Source organism: Cetorhinus maximus, chromosome 3 (genome assembly GCF_964194155.1).
Source record: "Cetorhinus maximus chromosome 3, sCetMax3.hap1.1, whole genome shotgun sequence".
Lineage (NCBI taxonomy): Eukaryota > Metazoa > Chordata > Chondrichthyes > Lamniformes > Cetorhinidae > Cetorhinus > Cetorhinus maximus.
Genome location: NC_135881.1, coordinates 46692858 through 46706700, shown reverse-complemented (window position 1 = coordinate 46706700; position 13843 = coordinate 46692858). Strand labels below are relative to the sequence as shown.

General features: G+C 43.7%; 1 protein-coding gene across 2 annotated transcripts in view; it reads left to right on the top strand.

The window, feature by feature from the left end:
* Nucleotides 1-13843, top strand: part of apbb1ip (amyloid beta (A4) precursor protein-binding, family B, member 1 interacting protein) — a 172775-nt gene that overhangs the window by 115502 nt on the left and 43430 nt on the right. For both annotated transcript variants that reach the window (XM_078538048.1, XM_078538054.1), the window contains exon 7: nucleotides 6838-6959. In XM_078538048.1, coding sequence (XP_078394174.1) covers nucleotides 6838-6959 — 122 coding nt within the window. The remainder of the gene's footprint in view (nucleotides 1-6837; nucleotides 6960-13843) is intronic.

The following is a 13843-nucleotide window of genomic DNA, read 5'->3' as shown; positions in this document are numbered from 1 at the left end:
GATGATGGAAGTGGCCAAACAGGATGAAAGAAGATGCATGTGGTGATTTTTGAGCACAAAAGCATTGGAAATCACTTGCAGCACATTTTCTCATTAAAAATTGACACTCCACCACTCACACACCATATTTATGATGGTAAATACATGAAAATTACAGACCTAAGTCTTCCCACAGATGAACCCAACTAAATGACATGTAAATGACAAGGGCAGAAGTGTACACAGTCACCCACACAGGTGGAGATGCCCTGACACACTGCTGCTTATGAGTTGTCCTTTATATACATATATGCATAAGACATATATGGTTTCCTTCTGGAAGAAATGTTTGAAGTTGTGTTATAATGTCATCTTGTCACTGTAAAATACAAAGGAAAATATGTGTTCTCGCAGCAGTTTTCTTTCAACAAGTATTACAAATAGACTAAGCATTAGCCAAATGCATGACTATGATTCACTGTCAACCACAGTGAGCCTGCCCAGCTGACTCATGAAATAACAAAGCCATGCGTGGTACCTGTTTTGCTTCACAAGTGGAGGTGCTTACATTGCACTGTTAGGTGCCAATTATATCTAACAACAGTAGTAGGTTTTAGGAATTAATGTATTTGCAAGAGTACTTCTGTTTTGGTCTAATTAATTGAAACTGCTCTATATTGTCAGGCCAATGGAAAGATGATTCTTGCTTCCACAGTTATTGTTCCACTCAAGTTTCCAAATGTCAGTGCTGGTCAGTTTTATGAGCTGTCACTATTATCTATGATTATAATTATTTTCAGCCAACTTTCTAATTGCCTGTTCCTCTCTGCTAATTTATTCAAGTGCACAAAAGTGGAATCAACGACCATGGTATCTTTAAAAGCTATAATGAGATTAATTCCCTATTGGCTTTCCTGGCCCTGTGGTTTTGGAGGTGTGCAGGGCTTGTAAAATAAGGGTAAACTGCATCGGAATAGCTCCTAACGATCTGGATTTAAAACAGAAATTGCTGGGAATATTCATGAACAATAGTAACAGGATCTTGTATTATTAAAACACAATGTGAATGTTCATTAAAAAAACAGCGGAATCCAAGCATCTGAATGCCCATTGCCACTCCACCATTTGAACATAGTATCTCATTCTTACCCAAAGGAAAAAGTGCCGTAGTAGTGAGTCTTACAAAGTGCCTCAGATCAGCTAATTTGAATTCTAATGAGGTGATTGGAAACATCTCAGTAATGGGGTTACCACAGCTTATCTTTGGCACAGATACAAACTGTGAATGTGCAAATGGCATATGATCACAGCACCAAATTATTATGCATGAGAATCCATGACTTTTAGATTATCCATGATGACAATTAAGGAGATCAGGGGATTCCAAATGATGACAAGTGTAAACGTGTAATATGGCTTTGTATGGCTTGATACATGAGACCACTACGAAACCTCCATTATCCCTCAACAAGAAGCCTACAGTGACCCAAGTTTAAGAGATAACAACACAATTGAGCAGACATTTGTCATGCTGACATTGGGACTACACCAGGGTATCATACCTCGAATGAGGTTGAAGAACATGCTTTATAACATGGCTGTGGAAAGAAGTATAGACCTATCTATAGAGCAGAGGGAGCAGGTAAGGGGGAACTAGCAGAAGGAAACAACATTGATTCAGCAGAAAATAATCAAATAGTTCTTTCCCTGAAGCTTATCTTTCTGATTCACTTGATGCCCTTTTCCAATTTTTTAAAACAAAATTGAAGTGTGCAATATAACTGAGCTTGGAGTTCCAGGCTACAAAGGTTCAAAAGCAATTAGTACCCAGAGGTAGGGAGCATGTATACCAGTGAGCGATGGAAGTTATGTGAGATACTGTCAATCATTATGAAGGAGTCACTGGATGCTGGGGAGGTGTTAGTAGATTGGAAGCAAGCCAATGTGGTATATCCCAGATGAACTGTGATAAGCATATGAAATGTAATTCCTAGAGTTCCAGAAGCCATTTCCTCAAGTTTGACATAGAAAGTTGTTGGTTAAGCTAAAGCCACATGAATTCAGGATAAATCTTCAGCATGTATAAGATATTGACAAAAGCATAGGAAACAATGGAACTTGCTAAAGGAGGTATGTTGGGATAAGGGTAAGTACACATTGGGGTACCCCAGGATCAGTGCTGGTGATATGAAATTAAGAGAGGCAGTGAAATTGAGCTGGTAGATCAGAAGTTACAGCATGGATTATATAAAATAAGTAAATACGCAGATAATGCAAGACGAAATTTAATACAGTGAAATGTAAGTACAACTGGGCTGGATTTTACCAGCAACCCTAAGATAGGCTGGGAGGCAGGAGGACTTGTAAAATGGTGGCAGAGAGTGTTGGGAGGGCCTCTTACTTAAACCTCAACAATATCAGTGAGCAAATTCCTGGAAGGTGCCAGTGTGCCTGAAGTGTAGTAGTTGAACCTGCCACTGATTCTGCATGCTCCTCTAAGGTAGTCTATGGAGATGTGATTTTTTGGTGATAAGGTATCCCCAAACTATGTATGCATTGTGCTCTGATACGTAGAGGTACAGACATTCACTATCCTGAAGCATGCTCCATCTTGTATATAATCCCACGAAGTTTAAGTCATAAAGTAATTCAGTAGAAATCATGATAATATTAGGCCTCTGTTAAATATTTGTACCTATTAAAATGCACCTCTCTTCCAATTTAAGTGTAGTCATCACCCAGAGCAAATCCCTTAAAGAAGCTCTGGTGCCAAGGTGAATATCTCGTAGGATTCTCTTACCATATTAATTTGCAAAGAAAAGTAAAATAACCCAATTGGCCAACCATGGCAATATTATTTTGTTGAACATTCTTGCACCAAGTGGTAGTATTTTTAATACTGGCAGAGTTGCCTTGTAGTTCTGGTACTGACCCAGCAACCCAGAGGCTATGAATTCATATTCCCCCTATGGCAAGTTTTCAAAGTCTGATGAAGCCATCTGGTACTACTTGAAGAATAACACAACAGCGTTTATCTAAGATCAATGTGGTAAAGACTTCACAAAACATCACAATGATCCTATAATCAATCACGCAGGCATTTGATAAATGAGTCATTGTAATATATGGATGAGGGGAAGAAATCTGATCTTAAAATGATTCTCAATTACAATTACTCTCTAAAGAATGTTTGATCTTAAAATGGATTTGATCTTATAACATTAACCTGAAACTTGGTATTTACACTGCAATTATCTTGGACAGCTTTGTGTCTAAACAGTCTTCTGAAGCACACTTGATGTTAATAGTAAAACTGACTATAACGTTGATCCCTCTGTCTCTATTTTCTTCCTAACAGTTTTTTGATGAATCAGGAGTAAGAATTGTTCAGGTTGCTGTGTGTTGCATCATCACGAAGGTATTCAAAAAACATTTATAGCCTTGCTACATACAGCAACCAGAACTGCCTTTCCTCTGTAATTACTCTCTGAAAGGAGTTACAAAGAGTATAAGTCATAAATTGTGTTCACATATTGTAAGATTTTAGATCTTAAATTGTATGGAAATGAGCTTGTGACAACTCAGACTTAATTATGCTTTGCTCATTCTCATTTGAAGAGCTTCATGTCTTGCTCGTGGTCATTTGTGATTTCTTGAGAAGCGGATCCCATTCTTTCATTTTAGAGTCTGAAATGTTTAACTAGAGCTTGATTTACAAGCTAGAGATCAGCATTCCAGAAAGTAACGGTTGAAAAATCAAATGAACATTTTTACTCATTATACCAGAATATTCCATGGAGGAATGAGCTAAATTGCAGCTGAGCAGAGTGCAGATTTGCCACCTTAACACCATAATACAAAATGCCACTGGGCACTGCATTAGTCAATCTGTCACCTTGTTTATGGTGCCCTGCCAACAGAGTAGAATAATAGCATATATTTATACACAATGCCCAGTAACTGAGTTGCTATCTTCATGTCTTTTTGATTTAGGGAAAACAAAGTAGAATGTTATTTAACTTGCACATTGAGTCATCTTAAGCCTGTGACCCTAAAACCCCATTAGTATAGAAACCAACAACATTGCTGTTGGGGAGGGATTGGATGAGCAGCAACTGGTCAATTGTAAATGTTTCCCATCTGCCCACTTCAAAATTCAGGCCATCTTTTTATTTATTCATGGGATGTGAGTGTCAATGGTAAGGCCAGCATTTACTGCCCATCCCTAATTGCCCTTAAGAGGGTAGTGGTGAGCTGCTTTCTTGAACCGCTGTAGTCCATATTATGTAGGTACACCCACAGTGCTGTTAGGGAGGGAGTTCCAGGATTTTGACCCAGCGACAGTGAAGTAACAGCGATATAGGGTGGAATTGTTTGTTCTCTCTGGTGGTGAGCTTGGAAGTGGGAAGGTCGTTAGGTGGGATGATGACGTCCCTGAACCCAGCCACTTTCCCATCTCCGCCAGATTTAGGTTCTGGGTGGGAAGTTCGCCTATGGCCGACTTTCCTACCCCACCAACAGGCCAATTAAGTGGCCAGTTAATGACCACTTAAGGGCCCGATCCCGTCGCCACTGGTATTAATGCAGCTGCAGGCAGGCCAGTCACCATATGGTGTGCATGGCAGCGAAAACCATGCAGCCAGCTTGTCACCTCATGGGGGGCTCCCTTGATCAAAGGCACTTAGTGCCTAATCGAGGGGCTGGACATTGGGAAGTGGGTGGGACCCACTGAGAGCCATGCCCCTGCCCTGACTGCCAACCCCCTTGCACCCCTCTCCCCACCCCCCCTAACCTGCAAGCCCCCCCACATATTACTTAGCTATGGCCTGTGTTGCTACATGATCCTGGGATGCCTATACCTGTCCTTCCAGCAACAGCCACAGCCTCCCCAGTGGTGCCACTGAACACAAGAGCTGCTGGCCTCTGATTCACCAGCCACTCTCAATAGGGAGACCTCTGCCCCAGGGGTTTTCATTCCAGGGGAAGACCCACCATTGACCTCATCACTGCCTGATTGGCTTGTGATTCAGCGGACTTCCCCAAAAAGAGGCAGTGTGGGTCCCTCGATGCCTAAACAAGATTCCATCCAGAGTTCCAATTCAGGCGGGTGTGTGACTTGGTGGAGAACTTGCAGGTGGTGGTGTTCCCATGAGCCTGCTGCCTTTGTTCTTCTAGGTGGTAAAGGCCATTGGTTTGAAAAGTGCTGCTAAAGGACGTTTGGCGAATAGTTGCATTACACCTTGTAAATGCACAGAGAAATTGGTTGTGGTTGTTAGACGGCAATCATCTCAGTTCCAGGACATCATTGCAGGAGTTCCTCAGGGTAGTGTCCTCAGCCTAACCACCTTCAGTTGCTTCATCAATGACCTACCTTCCATCATAAGGTCAGAAGTGGGGATGTTCGCTGATGGTTGCACAATGTTCAGCACCATTTGCGACTCCTCAGATACTGAAACAGTCCAAATGCAGCAAGATCTGGACAATATCCAGGCTTGGGCTAACAAGCGGCAAGTAGCATTCATGCCACACAAGTGCCAGTCAATGACCATCTCCAACAAGAGGGAATCTAACCATTACCCTTTGACATTCAATTGCATTCCCTTGGCTGAATCCCCAACCATCAATGTCCTGGGGGGTTACCATTGACCAGAAATTGAACTGAAATAGACATATAAATACTGTGGCTACAAGAGTAGGTCAGAGGCAGAGGAATCCTGCAGCAAGTAACTCACCTCCTGACTCCCCAAAGCTTGTCCATTATCTACCAGCCACAAGTCAGGAGTGTGATGGAATACTCTCCACCTGCCTGGATGAGTGCAGCTCCCGCAACACTCAAGAAGCTTTACACCACCCAAGACAAAGCAGCCCACTTGATTGGCACCCCATCCACAAACATTCACTCCCTCCACTACCAATGCACAGTGTCAGCAGTGTGTGTACATCTACAAGATGCACTGCAGGAATTCACCAAGCCTCCTTAGACAGCACCTTCCAAACCCACAACCACTACCATCTAGAAGGACAAGGGCAGCAGATAGATGGAAACACCACCACCTGGAAGTTCCCCTACAAGTCATTCAACATCCTGACTTGGAAACATATCACCATTCCTTCACTGTCGCTGGGTCAAAATCCTGGAACTCTCTTCCTAACAGCACTGTGGGTGTATCTACACCACATGGACTGCAGCGGTTCAAGAGGCAGCTCACCACCACCTTCTCAAGGGCAATTGGGAATGGGCGATAAGAGCTGGCCCAGCCAGCGATGCCCACATCCCATGAATGAAGAAAGAAAAATGGGACACGCTGCTACCACTGTGCATTGGTGGTGGAGATGTTGTGTATTTAAGATGCTAGATGGGGTGCCGATCAAGCAGGTTGCTTTGTCTTGGAAGGTGCTGAGCTCCTTGAGTGTTGTTGGAACCACACTCATCCAGTGAAGTGGAGAGTATTCCATCACTAGACTTATACTTTGTAGACAGGGGAAGGCTTTGGGGAGTCAGGAAGTGAATTACTCACAGCAGAATTCCTAGCCTCCATATAAAAAGAAACAATGTTAAAATGGCTTGGAGGGAGAATGAAGACAAAAGAATAGCAATAAAAAATTCTTTCATTAGATTTCTCAGAAGCACCTCCAATCGCTGCAGAGAAGAATGAATTGCTTTTGAATGTTATGTAGGCAACATGCCTGCCATTTTATGCACAGTATCCCCATAAATCACAATTATATCAATGATCAGTTTCTGATGGTGCTAGTTGAAGGAGGAACGTTGCATTTTGTTGTTTGCAGTTTATTATCTTATTGTTTTCTGGGAATATTTTTATAGTTCTGACTTTCATATTTTTCCCTTTTATCCAGAGAGATTTCTGGAAGATCACGAGAACTTGGTGGAGACCCTGTCACATTGGACACGAGACAGCGAAAACACACTTCTATTTGTTGAACAAAAAGAGAAGTACGCTGTCTTTAAAAATCCTCAGGTGAGCAAAAGCAACAATAAGAGACAAATAGTCGTTGGTAGTACAAAACTTGAGTATTGCTGAAAAAAGAGACATATCTAAGCTTTTCGTCTGGCACTCATCAGGACACTCGAAGAGCATCAATATTGTACCAATATATATTGATGTTCTCGCGAGTGTCCTGAAGAGTGCCAGGCGAAAAGCTTTGACATGTCTCTTTCTTCAGCAAAAAGAAACAAATTGAATGGCTGGAAATCCAAATTTTCCAATCGTGATCATTGCTATCAGCGTTAACCTGCTCCAAATAAATAGCCTATCACAGTCATTAAAGCAAAGCTGGCTGGAAACTCAAGACCAATGTCTTCAGGTAAAACAATTCACTGGCTTCTTTGGATTAGAGAACAAAAAAACATTCCTTAACACTGCCTGAAAGCTACATCTGATGGAAATGAAAATGATACATAGGGCAGCATTTTCCCATTGGTGAGCAGGGGGCACTCTGACACACGGTGATGTCGGGCGGGCATCCCATCGTCGCTGCTGTCATTCAGGTATTCAGTTCGGCGGGTGCGCAGCTGACTCAGCTGCACGCCCGTCGAACTGTAAAAGGCCTGTTAAGGCCTGTTAAAAAGTAATTAAAGTTATTAACTGCAATGCCCATCCAACCTTAAGGTTGGCGGGCAGGCGAAGAGCCCAGGCGGCCTTCGCATTTTTCATGAAACCTCATCCACGGGCGGGATGAGGTTCCATGAAGGGTTTATTATTTAAAGAAAACTTTTTGAAATAAATAATGGACATGTCCCAACTCATGTGACAGTTTCACTTGAGGGGACATGTCCTTAAATTTTTTACCTACCTCTATTCAAATTTCCATAACTTAAACAAATCTCCCTGAGGCATCCCTGTGCCACAGGGAGATCTCTGCGCATGCACAGGAAAGAACGCAAGGAAGCACTCAGGGAACCGCCCCCCGTGCCCGCACAGAGAGCGCTCAGTGCTTCCAGGCGCGCATCACGATGGGAGGGCCTTAATTGACCCACCCATGTAAAATGGCGGCACGGACCCGATTGGGGACACAAATCGGGCTTGCGCCCTCCCCTGCACAACCCCCCCCCACCCCAATGGGTGGAAATTTCTGGCCATAATAAACATTAAAGTAACACTTACTTATTTACCTGATGGAAACATGAAACCTGTGCAATGGGATGTGGCAGTGCAACTGGTTAGAGTAAAAGAATTACAGGTATTAGGTTTGCAAGAAATAGCAAAAGTGTTTCAAACATTTCCTGCAGGAAACGAACTTATGGCTTTTAGGAAAGGCCAGAGGCATTAAACGCTGGAGAGTGTTTATACATTTGTGTGACAAACTCAGGATTGTGAATTGTGTACCCTACTCTCCTGCGTGTACAGGCTTCAATGAGGCTGGTTTCCATGTAGGTTCCATCCATCTAGAAAGACCCTAACACAGCACTGGCCCCCATCCCACCCCATTGTACCTTTTAATTGGTTTATCAAGATACCAGTTCACTGACACACTTAACTTGCAATTAACACTACTCAGGTTCAGGAATACTGGGAACCAGTGCCAGATCAGGAAACACAGCCAGAAACTAGGAGGTAGCTTAAACCATCTTGAACTGTCAGAAGCTGGGGGAGACCAGTGGATAGCAGGAGTTTTAACGCCACAGTGTTCCAACCTGATTAACAAGCTTGGCTTCTAGTCACAACAAAAACAAAAAATGCTGGAAAAACTCAGCAGGTCTGACAGCATCTGTGGAGAGAAAGACAGATTTAACGTTTTGAGTCCGTATGACTCTTCTTCAGAGCTGGCTTCTAGTCAGGAAGAATGAAGACTAAAGAATGAAGAGGAATGAAAACTGGCTTCTAGTCAGATGGGGAGCAGTCCAGAGGAGGTGGCAGGACCAGAGAGGGTGGGAAGTGGTTTGAATCCTTGGGAGGGGTGAGGGTTCAATCCAAATGGGGGTTCCTATCCAGGGAAGGGGTGAGGTCATAGATTGAAGACCTGAGGGATATGAGGGCTGGAGAGCCCATCAAAGGCCTCAGGGTGGATAAGAGGCTTGGATGGCAGAGGAATTGGAAACCCCAGGTGGGGATGAGAGTCCTTGGGTAGGTGGGAGGGAGGTGGAGATCAGATTTCTAACTCCCTGCCTGGCCCAAAACTGCCATTTTTGAGAGGTGAAGAACCCCCTGACATCACAGGAACCTCTTGTCCACAAGAGGATGTTGATGTTCAATAGTATTACCACCACTGAATCCCCCAATATCAACATCCTGGGGGTTACCATTGACCAGAAAATGAGCTGGACCAGCCATATGAATACTGTGGCTACAAGAGCAGGTCAGAGGCTGGGAATTCTGCAGCAAGTGACTCACCTCCTGACTCCCCAAAGCCTGACCACCATCTACAAGGCACAAGTCAGGAGCGTGATGGAATACTCCCCACTTGCCTGGATGAGTGCAGCCCCCACAACACTCTAGAAGCTTGACACTGTCCCACTTGACTGGCACCTCATCCACCACCTTCAGCACCCACTCCTTCCAACACCAATGCACAGTGGCAGCAGTGTGTACCATCTACAAGATGCACTGTAGCAATTCACCAGAGCTCCTTTGACAGGACCTTCCAAACCTACAGCCTCTACCACCTCAAAGGACAAGGGCAGCAGATGCACGGAAACACCACCACCTGCAAGTTCCCGTCCAAGCCTGAACTATATCGCCGTTCCTTCACCGTCACTGGGGTCAAAATCCTGGAACTCCCTTCCTAACAGCACTGTGGATGTACCTACACCGCAGGGACTGCAGCTGTTCAAGAAGACGGTTCACCACCACCTTCTCAAGGGCAACCAAAAATGGGCAATAAATGCTGGCCTAGCCAGCGACACCCACGCCATGAAAGAATGGAAAAAAACTAAAATTTTAAAAATTAGATAAGAAATATTCCAAATTTATCCAACAAACAATCCAATATTCCATACAAAAAAACAAGTGCATTCCCTTAGCGTGTTTGTCTTCCACATGACTTTTCCTGGCTTAATGCCCCTATATAATTCTACCCCCCATGGTAGCAGCATGGTTGACTGAAAGAGATGGCTAATTGGGAAGACAGTGGATGGGCTTGCAGGGTGATTTCATGTAGCTCCAGCTTTAGAAAGTTCAGCTTCAGACCTCACGACCTTGGCATGGGTAGCAGCAGTCTGAGCTGGCTGGCTGGCCTACAGGCAACAGCAAGGGCACTGGTGGAGTTGCAGTGCCAAGAGAACAAATGCAGTCATCCTGAGATAAGACATCAGTTACATGCTCCATGGATTCACGTCACTCCCCCAGGTCAGCACTTCAGCAATCCTAGTAATCTGCTGAACCACAGATTAGTGGTCTGCTGAGAGAGTCTGCAAGCCCCTTTGGTAACTGCAGCCATGGTGGCAACAAGTTGAGATTTAATGACTTGAGTCTGAGCATCTTAGGTGTTCACATGGAGTTGGCCACCGCTTCCATGCTGCAAAGAATGGGCTCCAAATTTTGTGCAAAACCGTGAAATAAATGCCCCTTGACATTGACCTCAGGTTTTCTGGCAGGTCTGTCTAGGCACCAAGCCAATCAGCCTTTCTCAGTACATCACCCTGTCAAGGTGCTCATCTATTCCTCTGCTGCAGAACTCGTGTGTGACCTCGCCCCCTGGCAAACTGACACTAGCATTATTCTTTTCCCCTGTCCTGGCTGCAGACCACTCATGCCCAGTGTCTCACACATGCAAATCCCGCCTCTAAGATACCTTCTAAAGTGTATGCATTGCCAGTACCTGAGCTGGTGACTACAAGTGTACTCTTCTTCCACTCCTTGCTCCTGCACCAGTGCCTGGCCAAGTTGCAGTTCTTGGGTATTTACAGGGAAGAAAAAACTTGCACTTATATAATGCTTTTCAGGACCACCAGGTGTCTCAAAGCTCTTTACAGCCAATAAAGTGCTTTTTGAAGTGTAGTCACTTGTACAAAGAACAAAGAAAAGTACAGCACAGGAACAGGCCCTTCGGCCCTCCAAGCCTGCACCGATCATATTGTTGTACTGTGAGAAATGCCACCACCAATCTGCTCACAGCAAACTCCTGCAAACAGCAATGTGATAATGACCAGATAACCTGAGGGGTAAATATTGGCAAGTACACTAGGGACAACTGCCCTTCTTGTCTTCGAAATACGATTGTACAAACATACAAATTAGGGGCAGGAGTAGGCCATTCGGCCCTTGAGCCTGCTCCACCATCTGATAATAACATGGCTGATCTGATTGTGGCCTCAATTCAGCCTTAAAAATTTTCAATGGCACTGCCTCCACTGCTTGCTGGGGAAGATAATTCTACAGACTCACGACCCTCCGAGAGAAAAAAAATTCTCCTCGCCTCCATCTTAAGTGGGAGACTTCTTATTTTCAAACTGTGTTCCCTATTTCTAGTGTCTCCCATAATGGGAAACATCCTCACAGCATCCATCCTGTCAAGTCCCCTCAAGATCTTATATTTCTCAATAAGATCACCTTTCATTCTTCTAAACTCCAATGAATATAGGCCCAGCCTGTCCAACCTTTCCTCATTGGGTAGCCCCTTCATACCATGTATCAGTTGAGTGAACCTTCTCTGAACAGCTTCTAATGCAACTATATCATTTCTTAAGTAAGGAGGCCAAAACTGTCATGTCCTACTTGTCAGTGACATGAGATCTTTCATATCCACCCAAGTATGCCTTGGTTTAACATTCCACCTGAGAGAAGGCATCTCCGATAGTGCAGCACTCCCTCAGTAATACTGGTGTGTCAACCTTGATCTATTTGTGCTCAAGCCCAGCAGTTGAGCTTGAAAGGTGGTAGGTTGTTATAACCACAGCCGGTGTTAATTGCTGCGCAAACCAAATCCCAGAGGGAAACTTGGCTTATGGGCCACAACATTTTTTATTTGTATTCTGTTAATGAGAAGAAGACGTACTGATCTCAGCAGCAAGAGGTCCAGTAACACTTATATGTTTTTAAAAATTAAAAGTAAAATTTTATTAACAAAAATAAAAGAAAACTTAAGCACACAAAATTACATTTACATAATTACGATTAGTCTTACAAAATATTCCACCAAAACTCTCTACTTGGTCAAACCCACAAGTAAACACCTTCCAGGCAACACTCCCTTATAGATATTTAAATATGGAATCCAGTAATATCACACAAGGCAAACTGCTGTAGCTTCAATAAAGGTGTACCACATGATCTTTGCCCTCCTCCCCTTTGCTATGGAATTCACTTCAGAATAAAACTGCTTGTTGCAGCCCAAGGCTTCTCAACAGCTCAAACAGCTCCAGCTATCTCTAGCTTAACAGCTATCCACAGTAACTCTAATATACTGTTACAGAGTTGATCTTCAGACAACTTTTCTTAATGGAAACATTTAACTTTATTTACAAGACAACAGCAGCAACTCCACCTGTGCATCAAACTCCATAACTAAAGAAGAACTCTCCTGTAGAGGTTCCCAGCACTGCTAACACATTGGTTTACACAGGTCATGTGATCTTACAACACAGGATTATTCTTAAAGCTACAGTCCAACATTTCCCAAAAGTATAATTACTACATTCCTCCCCCTTTAACTTTCCTGTGTGTTTTGTATATGCAAGGATATTTATCTCATGACATTACAATATTTACACAGGTAATTAAATTACATGTTCAGTCTTTCAGGTGGTTTCCTGATCTGTGTGAAACATCACAGCTCCACAACTTCAGATTGTTTTGTAAGAAACACATTCTCTGGAATCGCATTAACATCAGGCACATGCATTTCAGTGTCTTCCACTCCAACAGAGATATCGGGCATGTCTGTCCTTGGCTGAGCAACTTCAACAGGAACCACTGGTTCAGTAATGGTTACAGGTGGAACACATTTTGTTGGGGCATCTCCCTTTTTCTTAAATGATCCACATGCTTAGGGGTGATTCGGCCCTCCACTTCCACGTGGTGCCACAATGGTCTGGTCACAAAGCTTACTTTACCAGGTAACCACTTCGGTCCTCCACCAAAATTCTTTACATATACTGCTTCCCCAACAGTAAATTGTCATTCACGAATATGCAAATCATGAGTCGCTTTTTGGTTCCCTTGACTTTTCTCCACCTTCCCCTCCAAATTGGGAAGTATCAGGCTTAGTCTTGAACAAAGATGGCGCCTCATCACTAATTCTGCATCGTCTTCCTACGTGTCTTCTCCTTTTTACCACAGAGTTCAGTCTCAGCCTTCTTTTTGACTTCACTGCCGGCCCAACTTCTCTCAGGTGAAATCTCAACTTGTCCTAGTTCAGTAGTTGAGCTACCTATGATTTCATTATCTACTCACATCTTGAAAAGTTCTGCAACTTTTGCTTTCAAACCCTCCTAAGCTTAATTCACCTGATTCTTCAGTTCTTTGCTAGGCAGCTAGGTTCACTGGGCTGGCACTGCCTTGGAGTTTCTCCAAAGCCTATTGCCTTGCTGTATTCAGCTATATATATGACTCCCAGCGCTTCCTGTGAGCCCTCTCCAATTACCTGGGCTTTCCCTGAGCCCTCTCCGATTACCAGGGCTTCCCTGAGCCCTCTTCAATCACTGGGACTTCCCCTGAGCTCTCTTCGAGTTTCTTCTGCTGTGCTTCTATTCTATTGTTTAAGACAGTCTTCATGTTGCTGAATGGTGACACATTCCTTTTGCAATTGATTTTGAAGGACAATCAACTGTTCTTCAACTGTTTAATTTCTTGTTGTCCTCCCTCTGGGGTCTCCTGTTGCCCTTGGCATATTTGCGCACTCTCTGGGGTCTCTTGTTGCCTTATAGAGTCATAGAGGTCTACCGCACAGAAAAAGGCCCTTCAGC